Source organism: Rattus rattus, chromosome 8 (assembly GCF_011064425.1).
Source record: "Rattus rattus isolate New Zealand chromosome 8, Rrattus_CSIRO_v1, whole genome shotgun sequence".
Lineage (NCBI taxonomy): Eukaryota > Metazoa > Chordata > Mammalia > Rodentia > Muridae > Rattus > Rattus rattus.
In genome coordinates this window covers 3,559,151-3,582,356 of record NC_046161.1, presented here as the reverse complement: position 1 = coordinate 3,582,356, position 23,206 = coordinate 3,559,151, and the positions used below count along the sequence as shown (strand labels likewise).

General features: G+C 38.5%; 2 protein-coding genes across 2 annotated transcripts in view; one reads left to right on the top strand and one right to left on the bottom strand.

Annotated features, from left to right (window-relative positions):
* Positions 1 to 1,094: 1,094 nt before the first annotated feature.
* On the bottom strand, positions 1,095 to 11,367 carry Mmp13 (matrix metallopeptidase 13). The gene is made up of 10 exons (XM_032910157.1): positions 11,241 to 11,367; positions 10,913 to 11,154; positions 9,853 to 10,001; positions 9,551 to 9,676; positions 7,456 to 7,617; positions 6,080 to 6,197; positions 5,154 to 5,287; positions 3,838 to 3,997; positions 3,220 to 3,323; positions 1,095 to 2,368 (listed from the first exon to the last, which is right to left on the bottom strand). The coding sequence occupies exons 1-10, from the start codon at positions 11,361 to 11,363 to the stop codon at positions 2,268 to 2,270; spliced, it is 1,419 nt and encodes a 472-aa protein (XP_032766048.1). The 5' UTR covers positions 11,364 to 11,367; the 3' UTR covers positions 1,095 to 2,267.
* Positions 11,368 to 15,741: 4,374 nt separating this feature from the next.
* The window catches only part of Angptl5 (angiopoietin like 5), a 16,659-nt gene continuing 9,194 nt past the window's right edge, over positions 15,742 to 23,206 (top strand). The window contains 1 exon segment of the mRNA XM_032910156.1: positions 15,742 to 15,825. Coding sequence (XP_032766047.1) covers positions 15,742 to 15,825 — 84 coding nt within the window.

The window sequence follows — 23,206 nt, the reverse complement described above, 5'->3', positions numbered from 1 at the left end:
GTGCTAAACAACTTAAGTTTGATTATGAGACTATAACTAGTCTTCAACCCTGTCAAAGACCTGAGAATGAATTAAATATTACCTGAATATATAGGAAGCATAAAAACATAGCTTCCAAAATTTGACCAATTTATAGAGAAGCTGACTACCTGGACAAACCCCCATTCCTCAAAACGTTGGAGCACCTATGTTCAGCCTCTGTCCCAGAACCATCTGACAAACCTTAAGTAAAGCAGGAACTATGAAGTATCAGCTTACTCTGTCTTGGCAGAGCTGAGCTGTCAACTATACTGCATTGTATGTCCTTTCCTGGACAGTATCTTTTGTCTGTAGATGAGTTAGGGCAATTCTTGCCACAGCTGGAGCAGTTTCATATGGAGGTTATGATGTTCAATATCTTACTTGAACCATGAAGAAGGTACTGTCAGGAGCAGACATGTCTCTTAGTTAAAATTTTAATTAATAATGAAATGACTTTAAATGTCATATTCTGCGAATTTCTGATGCTTTCAAAGACTGTTCAATCTTGACTACTCTTAGCTATTTCTATTTGAATACTATTGAAAGTACTTTATTATAATGAAATCAGAATGCAATATAGCCATGAGTTTACTATCTACCCCTTAACTTGCATTACTTAATCATCCTAAACAGTTTGTAATAGCAGCTATCAGAAGGACTGGGTGTGAGCCTTGTATGTAATAATTCAGGAGTATTGAAGGGGAGGCGTTAGCAATGTGGAAGTTTGGCAGTGGCCTAGCAATTGAGCTGATAAAGGCATATTAAATATAAGGATGGGTGTATGTGTCTTTTATTCGAGAATCCAGAGCATTGTGGTGGCTAACAAGGAACCCATGCAGCTGCTGTAGGGCAATTAACCAGATTAACCTATACAGTAACACATATCCACCAAACTCTGGCAGAATTTATATTAACATTGCCTGGTACAAGTAGTTCTAATATTTAAATGTAGAAGGAAAGAAAGAGAGAGAGAAGGAGCACAGAGACTACATTTCATAAGAAATTTAGATAATTTTTTGTTTTAAGAAAATTTGAAATTATGACAAAAAAATCAAATACACAAAATAGCAATATCTGCTGAAAACACTTGTTTTTATTAGAAACAACATAAGTACAGTGTAACACATTATTAAAAAACACACTTCTTTTTCCTTGTCCCAGTTTAATAAACACCATCTCTTGACAAAATAGTTGTTCACACATCAGTAAGCGCCAAGTGTCAGTCACTAAGGAAAGCAGGGAAGGGGCTAATGAACATGGAGGAGCATGAAAGGGTGGTCTCAAAAGGGTGACTGTCCAGTTGGCACAGTCTTTATTCTTGCTGTCTGTGTCTTAACAGATCTACATACTATGTCTGCCTTAGCTCCTGTCACACAAGCCACTAGAAAAGAATCTATGGGTCATTAAAATAAGTGGGTAGGTAAACAGGGTTGAAACACTTGTTTTATTTGCAAATAGTCAAATAATTTATGAAAAACTATGCTATTGCTTAGGTATCTTATAACAATTTTGATTTTCCACATTGTGGCTTTTAAACACCTAAAATATTTAATAAAAAGAGAATTTCTCCATCTCTGTGTCCTCTATCAGTGTGCACAGTCTCGAGTAATGACCCAACATAAAAATTAAGCCAAATGTAAAGCCAGCCACACTGTCCTCAGAACAGTGGTTATCCCCTTCTTTTAGTGCCTGACATCTTCTTAGTGTTTGTGAGAAAATAGGTTTAAATCTGAATATTCACAGTGAAAAGCTGAAATCTTGCCTTGGAAAGGTCTCTGTTAATGTGTGTTTTACAGGAATTTCCCTTTATCTGTGTTCATTTGTGGTTCTCCATAGATGAACTCCCCACAATTTTCGTGCTTGTAAGTTTATGCTTTTTTGTAAAGACAATTCAGTTATATAAATATAATTTATTTTATGCCTGTTAGGTTTTTTAATAAATATATTAATAGTTATGATCACTCTTCAGCAGATAAACCCCATGTTTGCTGTGGGTTATTATCAATTTTGTTTCTCCGTAGCACCCAAGAATCAGGTGATCCTTGGGGCTCTCAATTTCAGTACTTTACAATTCTTCAATGTGGTTCCAGCCACGCATAGTCATGTAGATACTGCATGCTCAAAGATAACTTACTGAAGCTTGTTCACAGAACTAAGCTCTCCCCTGATATCTCCACTCCGCACCGCATACACCTAAGAGTAACCCAAATACTCTCTGGGAGATAAATAACAATTTTGAACGATGTTTAACACCACAATAAGGAATTCGTTGGCATGACTCTCACAATGCGATTACTCCAGATACTGTATTCAAACTGTATGGGCCCATTGAAAAAGTAGATATAGCCTAGGAAGAGAGAGAACAAAAGAAAAATCTCAAACCTTAAAAATGTTAGGATTTACTCCAGCTAAGATTAGAGATCTAATCTGTGATGGTCCTTTGCTAAATATACAGTTTGTTACTGTTGTGTCTGGCATTCACCAGTGTTCCACTAGGGCCTCCCTCACACATGCTAGGCTGTTTCTTCATTAAATTTATACCTCTCAATCTTTATTTGTTAAAAGGCTACCAGAGTTTTAATGCATTACTTGTAGTTTAAAGGATATATGACAATAAAAAAATCAAGAAAAAGAACCCAGCAATCTTATGAGGAGGGGACATGAGAGGGGTTGAGGGAGGACAAAAAAAGCAGGGGGAATTATGTAATTATACTTTAATTAGAGGTATTTTTAAAATATATATTCTCACAGATTACATAAATTATGCACTGGAATTAATTGTCTTGCTACAAGTTCTAGTTTTGAACATTGATATTCAGAGATCATTCCCATTGTCACAATTGAAGCAAAAATAACTGTACAGCTATGATGATTATGAATCTTTATAAATTGCTCCTCACTCCAGCCCTAACTTGAATTTTGACATAACCCCTTGCCTCTTGGCCCCTTTACTATAATTTAAGGCCATCTTTAGGTTCAACATCTGTTGTTCACACACTTGGCAGTAATTAAATAAAATTCTCATTGATTCTAATCAGGTTATTTTGTTTGCTATCTAAGTAAACACACGGAAACAATTAATACCTTAGTGACCATGCATATATAAGCCACTGAATTCTGTATTAAAATTCTTTATATGTGAAGTTTCTGAGGGGCCCAGAAGCCCTTTTGCAAAACCAGTGCAGTGTAACTACTTACCATTTTTCTCATAGACAGCATCTACTTTGTCGCCAATTCCAGGGAATTCTTCCTCTATGAGGCGGGGATAGTCTTTGTCCATAGTCTGGTTAGCATCATCATAACTATTTAATAAGGAAAAGAAAATTGTATTTATCAAACATACAGGAGAGGGGATAACAAGAACAAGAAGTTGGGCAAATGGTTAGAAGGAACAAAATTGCCAAAGTTGAAAGATGACTTTGACTTATGAAGAGAGGGAAGAATGATTAGTGGGAGAAAATAAATGTTATGGATAGTGTATATGTGCGTGAGATGTGTGTGTGCATAAGATGTGTTTTCGGGAGCTCATGTGGCAGTCCCTGGAGGAGCTGACATAGAACAGGAATGGTGTACATCCAAAATAAAACATGAGGGTACGGGAGGGGAGCAGAAGGCAGGCAGGAATAGATGAACAAAAGACAATGTCACATACAGAATAAGTGAAACCCAGGGCTTTGTGTGCTAACTTCCAACTATAAACATATCAATAAAACCTCCCCTGTGACTGGAAACAAAGTAGGAGAAATGGTTGAGAGCAGCGGGAGCTGCAGGTGCCGACTCATCCCCATACACATGGCTGGGAGAGGGATGCCTCACCTCCACACGTGGTTCCCTGAGAAGAAGAGGGTCTTCCCCGTGTCCTCAAAGTGAACCGCAGCACTGAGCCTTTTCACCTCTTTTGGAAATCCCAGGTCAGATATTTTTCTGGGATAACCCTCCATAATGTCATAGCCATTCAGGGCCCAGAATTTTCTCCCTAGAATCAGTGAAAGAGAGGTTTGCATTATCAAGGAGCATATGTCAAGGCCTGGGCACATAAGCATTTACTGAAATGGAAAACTGCGTAAGAAGTAATTTACTCAATGCTGATGATCTCTATGTGTCTGAAACAAAGAAAAAGGAGCATCCTTCCAACAAAGATAGGATTTAAGGCCAGGAGTTCCTGTTTATCAATATAGCCAGCCAAACATCACAACCAGTTTGTCAATTTATTGAAACTAGACGAAAAATTCATTAAAATTTCTAAATAAAGACTAACTAGGATCAGTGAATTAGATTCAAAATTCAAGTTTTATATCAGTTAAAAAATTTACTCTTTTTTCTTTGGAAATCAACTTCATTCAAATATAAGAGTCGAACAATAGCAATGCCATTAGCAGAATGTTATGTGAGACATTGTGGTAATTAACCCAGAGTAGCATTTTATCCCCTACTCCCACCCATGATTATAGAGTAGGGGTTGGAGAGATGGCTTGTGTTTGCTGTGGAAATGCGATTCTGAGTATATAGGTCAGAAGCCAGGCACTTAGCGCTCCAGCTCTTAGGGTCAGGTATATGAACAAAAGAACCCTAAGAAATCATGGGATAGTCAGCCTAGCTGGAGAATAAAAGAAAGAGACAGAAAATAAAAGTATATCCAGTATATAGTTCTGCCTCAAATGTATATAAATGTGATGAAGGACTAGAAAAGTAGATCAAGAAATGAGCTTATTAATAGAAAGGAGAATTTTTTCCTCACATTTTCAAAATGCACACTGTGTTTCTGTGGCATGCTATTTTTTTTAAGAATGATTAAAAGAAAAACCAGAAATGAATGTGACAGAGCAAAGAATAGGCATGATGACAATGACCTTTCCCCCTTTCCTTTGTATTGCTGAGGATTAAATCCAGGGGCTCAATGTGCGAGACACTGAGTCATGCTTCCATCCCGTGATATAGACCATCTACATACCAAACTAAGAACACTTGGTAGAACGGGTACAGTGCTTTATGGCTTTTCTGTGTTATACTGCTTTTTTAATTTAGATATTATTTTGGTAATGGTCATGTTACTAAGTTTCTGGCACTGTCAAGTTTATCCCCCAATTACATCACATTGACCATTTGGAAAGCCTCCCTAATGGCAGCCTTACCTCTGAAGATGAACATGAGGTCACGGGATGGATGCTCGTATGCAGCATCCACATGGTTGGGAAGTTCTGGCCAAAAGGACTTGGTCAAAAACAGTTCCGGCTCAACCTGCTGAGGGTGCAGACGCCAGAAGAATCTAAAGCAGATGGGAAAACAGTTTGTCAAATTCAGTGAGGTAATTCTATCCTGCTGATGACCAATGTTCACATCAATGCAGATAAGCTGCTACAACTATGCCTGGCACCCACAAAAGGGAAAAGAATAAGTTGTAGCATCTGTAGCAGCAGTCTTCTCATTTGAAATGTCACCGAGCCTTAGGTAGGCTCGAAACTTTGGGCCGAAACCATGCTTTATTCAACTTTGTAAATATTTAGAGTGGCAAGCAACTTTGACATTCACTATTGGGTTCTAGGAATGGATCTTCCATGATTTCAAGAACCATGCAAACTGAGGCAAGAACAAACACCTTAGAGCAGGTACTCAGAGTCATCACAGTGGTACTGGAGGTGCAATCAGGACACACAGGGAAACATGTGTGTGAAGAGATCAACACACAAGCAAGATGCCACAAATTCGAGGTTAATGTTTCACTTTTCATTACCTATAGTTTCTATCATAAATCACTCCCTCTTTGAAAATTTCAGCATAGGCATTTGAATCAGTCCCTCCATCTTGAAAGCTATTGGTAAATTTTCTAATGCAGCAATTGCTTTCAATAGTTTTCATGGTTTCCGATCATATTAGATTTCTATTTTTCCTTTATCCTAAGATTTTTCTGCCAGTTATTTGATCCAAAATATGTAAGTAAAATATCCTTGGGTCTACTCTTTCTGTGTTACCCTTGGGAAGTTTTACAGGTGCTTTGGTCCTTTGCAGACAGAATTTTAGCACATTTTATGCAGTTTTGAAAAAGGAATCTTAAAAATACCTGTCTTTAAAGATCATGGTTTCTCCTCGGAGACTAGTAATGGCATCAAGGGATAGGGCTGGGTCACACTTCTCTGGTGTTTTGGGGTGCTTAGGGTTGGGGTCTTCATCTCCTGGACCTGCAGTGACAAAGCAGATGTGAGAACTTTCCAAGTGTCCTGAGCCACAAATGGGTCTGCTCCTTCAGGGAAGAGCAGGACAGGGCTCTTTCCAGGAAGGGCAGTAGTTCTTAAGCTCATATTCTAATATCCAGCAGGCCTGTTTCTTTTCTGTAGGATGCCACAGGCTAGCAGGGTGCTACCCTTCTGTTTTCACTGCTGTGGACCTCTTCAGAGTTCTTCTGAACTATAAATGAACATTATTCGAAGCTGATGACAAAAATCAAAGGTAAACAAACCCTGAAACCATTTCTACCACACAGTCACAGCCTACTGTGTGCCTTCTCTACGTCCAGTTCTCCAGGTGCGTCACCACACGGATTCTTCATCTCGGCTCCTTCTGACTGTTTCAACAACTGTAGATGTCACCTGATTTTGCTTTACCAGTTTGCCACACTGCAGCTCATCTCAGTAACAAAGTGGCTGTGACCTGTCACATGTTTATAACTTTTCCACAGCTCACATGTGTTGAGCAGTAATCCCATACTGCTTTCCCCTTACATAGTTCTGTCTACAACACCTTGGTCAAAACCCGGTGGAATTAAGAATTACAAAATGAACTTGAGATGTTCCTTTGCCACCATCACATTTTGCCTTTAGCCACAGCAGATATAAAAATCTGCTTAAATCCAGAAGTGGAAGAGTGGACTAGGGTAGCGTGAACAAGTTTTCTGAGCTAATTCTCCAGGAGCATTTGTACTGCTGGCTGTCAGCAGTGGCTGCAGTTCTATTTATGACACAGAGCCCAGGAATAAATGTTTGGATTGATGTTTAAATGTTTTGTAAATATTATTGGGAAAATGGAAGAAAACAGAGGAAATTCCTCATTGCAGATGTTGATTAAAAACCACCAAAGACCCACAAGAGGTCCCTCCGGCAGCAAACTGCAATGGTGGAACAATGTCAGAATTTATAAGAGTTGTTTATATCCTCATCTTCAACATTGGCTCTGCTGCTGTGCTCTCCTTAAACTCAAGTTCAGTGGCTTCATAAGTTAAATTGGAATAAGAGTGCAAATACAAGGAAGTGTGGTTTGCAAACAGAAATGAACTGTTTTCTACCTAGACAAGCAGTTTGATTCAGAAAGACGGATTCTTGCTCATGGTTTGAAGACATGATGAACGGATTAGATAAATGGATTAGCGTAGAAAGAACAAGCACATCTGTTAAGCCAATGCATCTGTGTTCATTAGTTTACAGCTGGCAGATTAAGCATTACCATAGAGAGACTGGATTCCTTGAACATCATCATCTGGCAGCATGAAATGGCTTTTGCCAGTGTAGGTATAGATGGGAAACATCAGGGCTCCAGGGTCCTTGGAGTGGTCCAGACCTAGGGAGTGGCCAAGTTCATGGGCAGCAACAATAAATAAGTTGTAGCCTGTGAGAAAACAAGAAACAGTGAGAAAGAAAGACCCTCCAGTGGGGCGAGAATGAAGGAAACTCCGTATCTTCCTAACTCACCATCTTACTCACTCTTTACTTAGTGTTCAGTGGCTTAAAGGAAGAGTCGAAGTGCTGAATCAAAGTAGTAGTCCTTACTTATAGGCTCTATAGCTCCCTGCATGAAGAATCAATTACCTACAGCAGTGTCAATAGATTGCTCCCAGATAATTAGTAAAGAAAACAGTAGAAGTTCAGATTTTTCTGTCTTCTCTAGCCAGGTTAAGGAAGAGGACAGAAATGATTCAGAATCAGTTGTATGGGGGTCACATAAGGTCCCACATAGCTCTAGGCTTAGCTTAGAACATTATTCAGAGGAGTAATGAACATGCCACTATATTTCCATTTTTCCTCTAATAACTTTTTCTACCAACTTTTAGACTGTATGAGAGCATGGTGAATGGAAAATTCTTGGAGTATATCTTAGTAGTAGAACACTTGCCTATATTCACAAAGGCCCAATCTCCAGCACCACAGAAAGGGAAAACTCAAGACAGATAGGAGAAAGCCAGTGTTTTATTTGCTCATTTAATATACTTTGTTATCTGAGCAAGTATGTAAAAAAAAAAATGGACTGACTTGCATGTTATAGGGCAATCAAAGGTCACATGATGGGGATGAATAATTATTGCAGCGAATAGTAATTAGTCACTTAACCATTCTTAACCTTCACCTGAAAATTTAACTCAGATTTTTTTCCCTGTACATATTTTCAATTATTTCAACTAAACATTTGGAACCTGTGATTCACATAAGAGTCTGAATCTGGGATTTACTGTGACTTTCCTTAACAATACTGACTGCTCTTCTCAGGAAACCTACTTCCCTCTGAGATACTAAAAGAATGAATATGGAAATCATCTCCTTCCCCTCCAGAGATAGATTAAAAACATTGGAGAGATGGTATTCATTACAAATGGGCCAATTTTACTCTCACATGAGCAGGAACCCATTCATTCATTGTTTACTTACTCTATTAATTTTTTTGAGAGAGTCTCCCAGTACAACTCAGGCTGGACCCAAATTTGTTATCTATCTTCAGCCCCTGAGTACTGGGAATACAGCTGTAAATCACCATGGCTTCCATTTTATTTAAGTAAAAAATAAAAACCAACTTCTATGAAGATTGTTCTTAGTTGCTCCAACTCAGAATCTCTCTTGCTTCAAAGTTAAACCTACTTTGGATAATCTGAGGCTTTTTTGGGTAAGTCAACATGTCAGGTATTTTGAGCTTCTAAAGAGAAGTCGCTGAGAGTGGTAGCCCCAGAGTCACAGGTCTAACTTCTGAATGGATTTATTGAACACTTCTTTTCACTTACATACAATGCTGCTTGCACTCATCTATTTAGAGTAAGACATCTCCTGGCTTTCGCAAAGCAGTGTTTATAAGTGAGTGCTGTAGGAAAGTCTGAGACAAGTAATATGCCCAATGAGGAATAGAAGTTTAGCTAAATCTATGCCATTAATATGTCAACCAAGAAAAATATCTATTTCAGTTAACATCCAATATGGACCACAGAACCAGCCATGATAGTGTTTAGCCATATGTTTATAAAAAACTATACTTCTTTAACCAGCAAAACTGTAATCAAAAGAAAGAGACAGAACCATGCCTAACAGAGAAGACATTTGCCCCCACTCCAAAGAGAATAGAGAATATCCTTGAAGACATGACAAGAAACGTCATATAATTTATTCATATTTAATGATTTGTTTAAAAAAAGCTTGGTGGGGAGTCCATTAGTGCAAAATATTCTTTTTGTTACTTTAGAAAACATAATCAAATGCTAAACACAATTTACTTGTGTGCTTTCTGTGTCAGTGAGACTGCGTTCAGTAACACGTGAGCTAATTTTCTCAAGGAAGATTACCTTTGGAGCTGCTTGTCCAGGTTTCATCATCATCAAAATGGGCGTCCCCGCCAAGGTTTGGTCCAGGAGGAAAAGCATGTGCCAGAAGACCAGAAGGCCCATCAAATGGGTAGAAGTCACCATGTTCTACGCAGAGAGCAAGAGTTAGAATTCCATTATATATACTGTGCCTGGCTTGACAAGGGCATGGCAGTTTTGTCAAATGCTTCAAAACTGATAAATGACTGGTGAAAGGAATAAAAAAATAAAACCAAGGAAGGATTAATATATGAGCATGTGTCAAAATGACTCCACATTCTTACCTTTAGTTCCAAAAGATATCATGATATCAGCAGTGCCATCATGGATCCTGGTAAAATTCAGAGGTGTCACATCAGACCAGACCTTGAAGGCTTTTCTGAAGGCCTTCTCCACTTCAGAATGGGACATATCAGGGGTGTAGTTCACAATTCTATTCAACAAAGAAAGAGTCAGTTAAATTTTGAAAGGTTAAAATTATTTTTAAAACATACTTTCTCAGGGGCTGGAGAGATGGCTCAGTGGTTAAGAGTACTGGCTGCTCTTCCAGAGGTCCTGAGTTCATTTCCCAGCAACCACATGGTGGCTCACAACCATCTATTGGGAGATCTGATCCCCGCTTCAGGCAGGTGAATGTATATGCAGCAGAGTACTCATACATTAAATAAATAAAAAACAAACAACAATAACATAAACAACAACATAAAACAAAAAACACACTTTCTTAGAATATGGCTTTTCAAGTCAAAATGGTTGCTTTAAAGTTTCTATTAGATATAACAGAAGCTTTAAAAGAATTAAATTTAACAGTTTTGTCAAATATTTAAGTACTGCCAAATAAGTGAGCTCCATGGCACCTTAAATTTAAAATATACAATATAACCTTGTTTTCATGCCAAAATATAGATCTAGACAAGCTGGCACTACATGGTTTAAGGAAAGAGTGAAATCCTCCATCTTCAGGAACATCATCATAAATCCAGCATATTTTTTAGAATTTCCTTCCTAGCTTGTGATTTCATTTCTACGAGAAATACCTTGAGACACTTACAAAAAAATAATGTTGGGGTTAGCATTGAGATAATAGATCTTATAAAACTAATTTATTTGTTTTTAATGTTTAATGTTGACTTATAGAACTCATTTAGAAATATTAAGTGCAATATAAACTTTTAATTTTGTAGAAAATACAATCATATATTAAATATAACTTACTTCTGTGTTTCTTAACTTTGTATTAAAGCTAATCCTGAACTGAACCTCCAATTAGCTACTCCAGGCCTACTTAATGTAAGACGTAAAAGAAAAGAGTAACGTGTGTGAGGGGTAGCACCTCTACTTTACCTGTAAGTTAAGTTTGTTTGGGACCATTTGAGTGTTCGAGGGAAAACATTGTATTCACCCACATCAGGCACTCCACATCTTGGTTTCCTCATGATGTCTAAGGTAGGATCATCAAGTTTGCCAGTCACATCTAAGCCAAAGAAAGACTGCATTTCTCGGAGTCTATCAACTGTAGAGGTCACTGTAGACTTCTTCAGGATTCCCGCAAGAGTCACAGGATGGTAGTATGATTTCAAGTAGTGCTAGAAAAAAGACCAGAACAACCAGCTTTTAAGAGAATGGAGATGTAAGAAATACACTACAATGCCATGCTTGGAGAATACTGTACCTCTGCAAACTCAAGATCTTCCTCAGACAAGTCATCATCATCATCATCACCATAGGGAAGGGGCAGGGACCAACAGTGAGTCCAGCTCAACAAGAAGAAGGTGGCCAGAATAGCTGAATGCATGGTGCCCAGCAGTGCCTGGAGTCTCTCCTTCCCAGGGCAAGCATCCTCTATTTTATAGAGCAATAGTGATGAGTCACCACTTGGGGTGGGGGGGGTGTTCACTTCCTAGTGAGTCGAAGGTAAACATGCTTACGTGGTATTTTTTTTTTCCATACGTGTGGTTTGTGGCAGAACCTGAGGGAAATGGAAAATTAGGGCATCTCTAGTTTCAGTGGGGCATATCAAAACGCATCTGGCAAAATAAACAGCCTCAGCATTTTTATGGATATAGTGGGAAGAAGCGGCCGCTAGTATATTTTTCACTTCGCTGGGCAAAAATGTTTTCTTCATTTGTAGGGAAAACAGCTATGCTGAGTTTTTCAGGTAATAATAATAGCAAAGTAATATATTTATCTCTGTAAGGAGAGAAAAGTTCTGTTCACAAAATGGTTATAGGCTGATGAGTTCTCAGCTACAGAAATGTTTAAGAACCAAGCTTGAAGTCTTTGAGACAATGTAGATGATTGAGCCCTAAGCTGGGATTTTAACATCTGGCATAACCTGTAGATGGTTGTGGAGACCTATGTGAATTTCTTACATGTACCTGTACCTGGCTCTGTTGGAATGCAGCCACTTCAGTTGTTAAGACTAGGGACTATGGGCATAATTAGGACTATGTTTTGAGGCATCACTCCCAGTCAAGTTTAAAAGACACTATCTCATTTAATCCCTACAATAACCAAAGCAGATACTGTGCATAGGGCCAGTATCAGGGCCCAATGCCTAGGGCCTTACACTGTAGCCCAGGAAGCTTAGAACTCACTATGTATCCCAGGAGGACCTGGAACTCACCAAAACCACTGTGCCACACATCCTTCAGATTGATTTATTTGATCTACGTGGGTACTACTGTAGACAGTCGTCCTCTCTCAGCTCCCTAAGGAGCGTGATTATAATATGAATCTCATTACAGCATAAGATCTCTGCAGAAGAAATACTTTAATAAAAAAGAATAGACATCACTACTTCTCAACTTCAATGCTTATTATCAAATAGCTTTCATATTTCAGTAATTTATTCTCCCATTCAAGAACAATAAAGAGCCCAGGCAAAACCACAGACAGTTAATATTAGCGTGTTTTCTGCCAATTTAAACAGAAATAGAGAAAAAGTCTTCAGAAGATGAAAATGGACAGCCAGCCCTTAAGGAAATGCCCAAGAGTCAGTAGGATAGTGTTCTTGGAGAAGAGATCGCAGACAGCTGACAGGATGTGTCATCACAATGAAGTGTTAGCGAACTCTTGTCAACACAAGTCCTTATCTCAGGCTGCTAATTGTATTATGAAAGCCAGGCTTTCTGCTCAGCACTACTGGATTAGCATGCATGGTTTCAAACCACTCACTTTACAACAGGGAGCTGAGCTGGCACTTAAAACGGTTCTGACAAAGGCTGCTGAAATCACTGGGAAATTTGAAGACCTATAGAATGAGAAAACAAAACTGTGTGGATGAAATTAGGAACGAACACTGCTTGCTGACTCAGACCGAGACCATATGGGACTTTTTTCAAGCATAATTTGCCAAGGAATTCCTAAGTTCAAAACTAGAGAGAAACAAAAATAATGATAAACAACTTATAGTAAAGAACAATGTTTCCCAATTAGGACATTTGAGTTTAATTAAAATTATGAAAAAGAGGAACACTCTTTGAACATTTCTTTGTTCATTTTTTTTCCATAACCCTGTGGAATGGGGTTACAAAGTCAATTGTTCAGTTCCTTGGTTGGTTGAGAGTGGGTCTTATATGGCCCAGACTGTTCTCAAACTTACTATGGAGCTGAAGATGGCCTTCTGGTAGTTCCCGAGTGCTAGGATTACAGCTTGTGCCATCATGGGGGAAAGGAGCCCAGAGCTCCCTGTGTGCTAGGCAAGCACTCTGAAAACTGAACTCCATCCCCTCCTCCGGACACTCTTAAAATTTGAATGTAGGCAACTGTGTTTTCACCCTAGAATGACACCCTAGATGTGACAGCATCCACAGAAAGACTCACTTGGGATGCTGCAGTTTCAAAGGTTAGCTGCTAAGGAGGTTATTCTCTTTACCACGTGGATCCTATGGTTTTCACAGATTATCCTGGCCTGAGACTTTTTATATTAACCTCTCCAACATACTGCGGCATTTGTCATGATCTCACGCTTGATGAATCTTGCCGTTTGGGTTTGTTTCATGTCATTGCTGTTTGTTCTGCTGAGACCTAAGGCAAGGCACTGTGCATGCTGGGCAAGCCTGTGCCACTGAGCAGCATCCCAACCCTGAGAACTTGTGAAGTAATTCATTCATCTGTCTTCCCCTTTCCCTCCCTCTGTCCCCATTCCTCCCCTCTCCTCCCTTTTCTTCTTCCCCCTCTCTTCTCCATTCCCCTCCTTTCTTTTTGAGTGTTTACAGGACACACCTTTATTAAATTGGTTTGATTATTTATTTATTCATTAATTTATGTGTGGCCATGGAGCATGTGTGGAGATCAGAGGACAAGTGGGAATTGCTTCTCTCTTTATGCCACATGGGACCCAGGGATGACACTCAGCCAGCCTATTGCATTTACTAGCAGATGCCTTTAGCAGTTGAGCCATCTCGTTGGCTCATGAAACCATACCTTCCAGAATAGCAAGTTTACCATTGTTGCTGGTGTGAGTCACGCACAAACCTTTTCAATTCCAAAAGGAAACATTTTCAGACCATTTGAATTGTTGAGATTCATAATTTATTTTTCTTCACTAAACCCAGAAAGGTTGGAATGAACTCAAAATCTTCACAAAACATATCTTAACAGCTTTGTGCATGAAGCTTAACATTTGCTTTTTCCCATCAATATATTCTAGTTAGTTGATTTTACAAAATTATAATCCAGATTTTATGGCAACCATGAACAACCAAGGGAGACTTCTTCTTTGCCTGGTGCAAGGACGGTGTCAGTCCTCCAGTTCTTGCCTGTAGTGAGGGTTAGGCCATGCATGGCAGCATCTACCTGGCGAATAACTCCTTAGAATTCAAGCTTGCTAACTCCCTTGGACATCCATTGAGCACAGAGCCTTGTAAAGCTCCCCATTTTCTTCATGTCGGAAACCATAAATCTTGGCAGAAAAGTTAAGAAAGAAACCAGAACACATCTAACAACAAACAAAAGCATCTGAGCTGACAGGAAATTAGAGCTTTAAACTGGGAAGTGGGTATTTCTTTATTTTGTCTATCCAGTAGTTTAATCCTTAAAAATCAATGGAACTACAGGCTTAGAGCCCAAGTTTTGGAGTTACATACAGCAGCCTAAATGCCGGCATTGCCACCTACCAGTTCCCTGACTTTCAGTTTGTTAACTAGAAGAATAAAGAGATGCTTACAATAGAAATCTATGGAGACAGATCCATGGCTCCAGCTGAGTATGCAGCAGAGGATGGCCTTGTTGGGCACCAGTGGAAGGAGAAGCCCTTGTTCCTGCCAAAGCTGGACCCCCAGTGTAGGGGAATGTTGGGGGGGGGCCAGAAAGAGGGGTGGATAAGGAGGAGAACACCCTTATAGGAGAACGGGAGGAGGATGGGATAGGGGACTTATGTCCAGGAAACCAGGAAAGGGAATAACATTTGAAATGTAAATAAAAAATATCCAATTGAAAGAAAAAAAGAAACTATGGAGAGCTAAATTCTCTTTATGACTCTATATATGGTTGTTAATAATAATGATGAGGGTTGGGGATTTAGCTCAGCGGTAGAGCGCTTGCCTAGCAAGTGCAAGGCCCTGGGTTCGCGGTCCCCAGCTCCGGAAAAAAAAAAAAGAAAAAAATAATAATGATGATATCCACTAAGTTATACTGTTACAAAGATGATTAATCATGATTATTCATTCATTCTTCATTCTCGGTTCCAGAGATTTCCTTTTAATGTGTCTGTAATGAAGCAGACAAAGTTCCTGCTTCAACATCCTCAGCACAGAGTAACATTCTTTTTCCTGTATTATTCCATGTGCTGACTTGTCTCCCTCTTTCCTACACAGTCGTAATCTATCAGTGTTGCCAACATCCTTCACCTTAAGAACCTTTCTTAGCCCCAATTATCTTAACTTTCCTAGAGTGGCCCACTTGTGGAAACCTGAAAGCTTTCCTTGATCCTAAGGATATTTGTGATTACCAAAAAGGATTGCAAGTATTGGGGATCACTATTTCCAGAACTGAAAAAAAATTGAGTATTGAAGGATGGGATTTTAATATATCCAAAGGAACCTTGACTGTACTGGAGACAGTGGACTAAGTCGTTCCATGTAGATGGCAAATAGAGGCTAGAGAAAACTTCATATTGTGATGAGAAGAAGCCTGGCCCACTCTGCTATGGGATCCTCCTCCTTTCTGGCATGAATCTTCATACTAAAAATAAGCTACTTACCACCTTCTTCATGTGTGGCAGCAGTCCAGCTGGAAAAGTCAAGTCAGAATGGGTATGGGGGGAAGTAATGGTTTTTCTGTAGGAAACTAAAGATTGTTATGCCAGAAAAACAGATGAGCATTTAGAGGGATCATATTGGAATAGGAGCTCATCCCAAAGCCATGATGGAAGTCTATACCATGGTTTTCTTTTAGTTCCATAAGGTCTTTGGTTAGTCGTACAGAAAGCCAAATCACGGGAGTTTCACAAGCAGCTTATTGCAATCTAGGAGGCAAATAACATTAAGTCTGGATTAGCAGCAATGAGGCCATTTTTAACTCATATACCATCAGCCAGGCCAACTTCAATTCCAAGCTCTGTAATTTAGCTGAACAATTTTTAAATTCCATTTATGTTGGGGTATGTGCCTGCCACACAACAGAGATAAATTTTGGGAGTTGGTTCTGTCTTTCTACCAAAAGATCAAAAATCGGGCCTGATGGCATTGAAGACAGCCCCTGAGTGATTTTTTTGGTTTATTTATCGATCCAGTGTTTGGTTATCAGAAATAACCATAAACTAGAGTTGTTTTAGTCACTGGAGATATATGATAGTAAGCCAACTCATCCAACTCCTGGCCCCTGTGATGCTAATGCTGTAGTGGGGAAAGATAGCCAATTATAAGGACACACTCATACCTTACTCGTTCCAAATGCTACCAAGTTAGAGAAAATTTGTACATCAAGCTTTTAAAATGCTATGAGACATGGGTATGGGTGTTCTATGCCAACTCAGAGTCAGAATGACACATTTTTTTTAACACCAATATGGCTTATGTTTTAGTATTATATTTGGTCAAAACATCAGTGAAGAATAAGGCTATAAGATGAAATAGCAAATGAAATAAATGATCACTTTATATAAATACACAGTTGTTTTATTTGTGAATCACTGTGAATATGATCACCCATTGTGGTTTAAATGATCAGTTGGTAAACTATCATACATTCTACAAGAACTTAGGAAAGAATTGGGTCAGGTCAAAACTTATTTATAGTGTCACTACGCAAATCCTTGTGGTATTAGCTTAACCCTCCGAGACCTCAAAACCCTTGCTGGATGATTCTAATTTTTGTTTTAATTGCTGTTTGGAAATAAAAGATAGAAAGGCCAATGTTTTGAGCACTTATGTAATAAAAAGGGACCAAGCAAATTTCTCTGTAACTTAGGTTTTTTCAAGTTCAATGGTTTACATGAATCTTAACTGAAGACTTATTAATATGAAAGGAATAATCTGTGCAGACTTCATCAACATTAGAATGAGCAGTGATCTTTACCAGTAGTCAGGCAGCTAAAGGGCCCTCTAAAAGGTCATGTTCTAACAAAATGAAGAATTACTCAAAGAATAACAATAGCTGAGAAAGTTTTTAGAACAACCAAGGCTGTTCAGTGAAGCAGGAGCATTCCAGATTGGGAATTCTTTGCTGAAAGTGCTAATGTTTCTTCACTGTCACCTCTGTTTCCAAAATGCAGAATGGAAAACTCTACTTGTTTGCATCTCTTTGCACCAAATCTTGGTTTTTCCATAACTGTGACAAACGATCTAGCAAAGGCAACTTGAGGAAGCAGCAATATATTCTGGCTTACAGTTTGAGAGTACTTACTCTCCATCGTGGTGGGGCAGGAGTGATGATGGAAGCTGAGGTGAAGGGTCACATTATGTCCACAGTCAGGAAGCTGAGAGACAAGTACTAGTGCTCAGTTCACATTCTCCTTTTGACTTGTCTAGGACCCCACCCATGAGGCAGTGCTGCCCTCTTTCAGAGCAGATTTTTGTCTTCAGGTAAACTTTTCTTTTTTTTTTTTTTTTTTTTGCAGAGCAAAGGCAGAAGCAACTGCACGCAGTTGCAAGCTTTATTAATCCTTATATAGATATGAATATGCATTATCTCAATTTCCATTTTGGCAAGATCAGGTAAACTTTTCTAGACACACAAGGATGTGTCACTCCATGGCAATTTTTAAGTTGACAGTGAAAATTAACTATCACATAAATTGAAGGCTCATCTATTGAAGACTTGGTTCCCAGCTGGTAGATCCAGTCACTGAAAAGTGATTGGGGGAGTAACCAGCTGACAGAGAGTATGTGGTTCTCCCTTCTCCCCAGGATCTCAGCCATCAGCCCATGAGGATAAAGGAAGCAGTGTTGATATACAGGGTTTCAGACAGCCTGTGAGACCAACACTTCTGCTCCAATAACTGGCCAAAGAGAGACCTGCCAGGAGACCACAGGGCACAAGAAACACAGAGAACCTGAGGACAGGATCCTTCAGATTTCCGTCAGTGGCCCAGAGCAAACTCTGTAACATAGCTCTGCATACCTAAATCCTGCCCAAGAAGAACAGGTCTCCTAGGAGTGCTGGCACAACTAAGATCACAGGCTCACAGGCTCATAGGAAGGACAGGCTCTAGGCAGAGACGGCAAGATCAACACCAGAGATAACTAACCAGAGGGTGAGAGGCAAGTACAAGAACATAAACAATAGAAACCAAAACCACTTGTTATTATCAGATCCCAGTTCTCCCACTAAGGAAGTACTTGATACTCCATCACACTGGAAAAGCAATATTTGGATTTAAAATCTGTGATGATCATAGAGGACTTTAATATGGACATAAATAACTCCCTTAAAGAAATACAGGACAAAACAGGTAAACAAGAAGAAGCCCTTAAAGAGGAAACACAAAAATCCTTTAAGGAACTACAGGAAAACATAACCAAACAAGTGAAAAATTGAATAAAACCATCCAGGATCTTAAAATAGAAATAGAAACAAAGAAATCACAAAGGAGACAACCCTGAAGATAGAAAACCTAGGGAAGAGATCAGGAGTCACAGATGCAAATATCCCCAACAGAATACAAGAGATAGAAGAGAGAATCTCAGGGGCAGAAGATTCGATAGAAAACATTGACACAACAGTCAAAGAAAATGTAAAACACAAAAAGCTCCTAACCCAAAACATCCAGGAAATCCAGGACACAACGAGAAGATCAAACCTAATGATAATAGGTATAGAAGAAAGCAAAGATTCGCAACTTAAAGGGCCAGTAAATATTTTCAACAAAATTGTAGTAGAAAACTTCCCTAACCTAAAGAAAGAGATGCCCATGAACATACAGGAAGCCTACAGAACTCCAAATAGATTGGACCAAAAAAGAAATTCCTCCTGTCACATAACAGTCAAAAAACCAAATGCACAAAACAAACAAACAATATTAAAATCAGTAAGGGAAAAAGGTTAAGTAACTTATAAAGGCACACCTACCAAAATTACACCAGACTTCTCAGCAGAGACTATGAAAGCCAGAAGATCCTGGGCAGGTGTCATACAGACCTTAAGAGAACACAAATGCCAGCCCAGGTTACTATATCCAGCAAAACTCTCAATTAACATAGATGGAGAAACCAAGATATTCCATGACAAAACCAAATGTACACAATATCTTTCTACAAATCCAGCCCTACAAAGGATAATCAACAGAAGGAAGGAAACTACACCTTAGAAAAAGCAAGAAAGTAATCTCCTTGCAATGAACCCAAAAGAAGAGAGACACACAAACATAATTCCCCCTCTAACAACAAAAATAACAGAAATCAACAATCACTATTTCTTAATATCTCTTAACATCATTGGACTCAATTCCCCAATAAAAGATGTAGACTAACAGAGTGTATATGTAAAGAGGACCTGGCATTTTGCTGCATACAGGAAACACACCTCAGTGACAAAGACAGACACTACCTCTGAGTAAAAGGCTGGAAAAAAATTTTTCCAAGCAAATGGTCTGAAGAAACAAAATGGCGTAGCCATTCTAATATCGAATAAAATCAACTTTCAACCAAAAGTTATCAAAAAGACAAGGAAGGACACTTCATACTTATCAAAGGAAAAATCTACCAAGATGAACTCTCAATTCTGAACATCTATGCTCCAAATGCAAGGGCACCAACATTCATAAAAGAAACCTTACTAAAGCTCAAAGCATTCATTGCATCTCACACAATAATAGTGGGAGACTTCAACACTCCACTCTCATCAATGGACAGATTATGGAAACAGAAACTAAACAGAGACACAGAGAAACTGACGGAAGTTATGAACCAAATGGATTTAACAGATATCTATAGAACATTTCATCCTAAAACATCCTAACTCCTTTTCAGTGGAAGTAGAGTCATCGGACACACGCCCAGAGGACTTCATGCTGCTATGGAATTCTTCTCCAATTGCTTGCTGCTGTCACATTGCTCTTAATCTAAGAATTGTATGAAAACTTTAAGGGGCTTCCAGCCCCTCACTAGGCAGCATTTCTGGCACTTACAATAATAATGCTTGATCTCTTTCAGGCATTGTTGCTAGAGCAGATTAATGATTCAATCACCACACTAGGAAAGATGTAGATTGTCAGCTATGACCACCACCCTTAGAAAGCACTTGAAAGAATAAAATTATTAGTGTAGGTAGGTTAAGATGTTTTCATTACTGGTTCTAATGTAACAAATCTTAAGGAACAATGTAAAGTTCAGAAAGACATACTCTTATTAGTTAAACTAGGGATGCTTTATGGTCAGGGGACAAGAACAATGGCAGCACTAGCTGATGGAACTCTCACTGAGGCTGGACTGGTGATAAAAATATCTTATACCCATTTTTGCCCTTAGCTTCCTGATATAATTTATTAAGAACTGATAATAAGTTGATATGCATTCTAAGGATTTAAAGTAGATATGTCTAAGTTTTATATAAAATTTTTAAGATTCGTACGAGATTACATTTAAAGATAAGTAATAAAATAATTACTTCTTTGTAACTACAAATTGCTGCCTGCTAGTAAGAGAAATTGGCTGAGGAGACCTACCTTGCTTGTTTACACTTCGCTAATCTATAACAAGTTGCTTAGTTACAAATGTATGTGGGTTCTAGGAAATAATTTGTTTTCTTTACTTATACTATGTAATGTTACTTCTTGAAAATGTATTGGGAAGCACACATTTTTCACAATCATTCACTAGAAGAAAACCAAAACATAAACACATTGTAATTTTAAACCGCCTGAAAGATTTTGCTGGGATATATAAGTAATGGAAGGAAGAAAAAAGTGTGGGGATTGCAACATTGTTCCTTCCATCCATCAACTATGTGGGGGGGAAAAGGTGACTGGGTCATTGGAGAGTTCTCATCTCATTAGTGGATCAGTCTGTGGACAGACTGAAGTGTTTTTAATGGAGAGGTAAGACCTGAACCTGGATAGAGAAAATAGGTCATTAATAGTGTGCCTTTTAAAGGTCATTTTGTCCCTTATTCTTTCTGTATTGCTCTCTGCTTCACAGTCCCCACAAATATTTGTTCTCCACTCTACCTTTCTGCCATAATAATCTACTACACTACAGGCTCAGAAATAATGGAGCCAGCTGAACATAGACTGTGACCCAAAAGTGTGCACTAAGATAAATATTTCCTCCTTTAAACTGTTTGTTTTAGGTATTTGTCACAGCAGTTCTAAGTCTGACTAACACAATGTGGCTGTTTGTACTTGGCAGCAGCTTTGGGTACAGTACCCTGTCCTGACCCCTACACCTCCACCACAGAGGCATTCTGGCAAGTCAGCAAATAGAACATTTAAAATATTGTTATATTTTAGCCAGACAGTGGTGGTTCATCCCATTAATCTCACTACTCAGAAATCAGCTGCAGGCATATCACTTGTGAGTTCAAGGCCAGCCTAGTCTATAGAGTGAGTTCCAGGACAGCCAGAGCTACACAGAGGAACACTGTCTCAAATATATATATATATATATATATATATATATATATATATATATTTCATCATATATACATATATTTCATCTTTATTATTCTTGTTATTTCCTCAGATGATCAGCAATTTAAGCTATACTAATGCTTCTTACAGGTTCTTTGAAGATAGTCTCTATTTTTGTGTTTTTTCTAGGTGTTCTTGATTTAATTCTATCTGAACTAAAGCCAGCGACTTGGTTCAGTGGGTAGCTATGCCAAGCCTGATGCTGCCAGTTCAGTTCCTGAGCCTGCATGATGGAAAGGGAGCACCAACTCTGCCAGGTATCCTTTGACATTCACAAACTTGCCATGATACTTGAGTGCACATACTCACATACAAATAAATAAATAATAAATAAATAAACAAACTATAATCAGTCAAACTCTAAAAAGAACTATAAAGCATTAATAGCTTTAAATAATGTAAATTCAACTTAATATAAAACCTTAGAATATCTCTTTAATTATACTGAAGTTCAAAGCATGAGATAATTAGCTGTAACTGATACATTAATATTCACTAGTACTTTATATTAACCAACATTAAGCTAAAATATTGGATTTGGGTCTAGTAAGATGGCCACAGGTAAAGGCATTAACTTCACAGCCAAAATCCTGGGTTGGGACTTGGGGACCAACATGGAGAGAATCAACTTCTGAATGTTACACTCAGCCTTCTTCCTGAGTTCTAATGTATATCAGTGGGCACATATATGCTCACATAATACTCACACAGAATAGATAAAAGCACAGTAAAAAATTCTTAAGAATTTGAATTAGTGGTCCAAAGTCTTGAAATACAATGTTGAAGATGTATTACTAAAAATAATGACTGAGCTCATATACTAGCTATTTAACTTGCCTAATAAAAATAGAAACATGCATACAAAAACACTAAATCATTTTTCCTATAACACATTATTAAATCAAATTCATGTACACTCTATAAAATGACCATTTCAATGGCTTTAAAGAATATTGACTGCTGAGAAATCTTCTGGATGCACTAAAGGCTGAACTCCAAAATGGTTCTTACCTGCATTCTTAGTATTAGACCATCCCTGTCACATATGAAACGCTGTATTAAATATATTAAATAGATTAATAAGTAAATATGAATGAAGGGCAAACTTCATTTGAGGGGATCATCCTGAATTTCACCTGAGAGTCTACTAATGACAATACTGTGAGCTCAATATTCAGTGTTTCCTAAAATATCTAAATTTGCAGAGAAATAATTTTCTGCATTAAAGCATAATTGATTTTTTGCCTTTGAAGTTCAGTTCTCGGCTGGAGGATGGCACAGTTTTTTTTTTTTTTTTTTTTTTTATTAACTTGAATATTTCTTATATACATTTCGAGTGTTATTCCTTTCCGGTTTCGGGCAAACATCCCCTCCCCCTCCCTTCCTTATGGGTGTTCCTTCCCCACCCTCCCCCATTGCCGCCCTCCCCCAACAGTCTAGCTCACTGGGGGTTCAGTCTTAGCAGGACCCAGGGCTTCCCCTTCCACTGGTGCTCTTACTAGGATATTCATTGCTACCTATGAGGTCAGAGTCCAGGGTCAGTCCATGTATAGTCTTCAGGTAGTGGC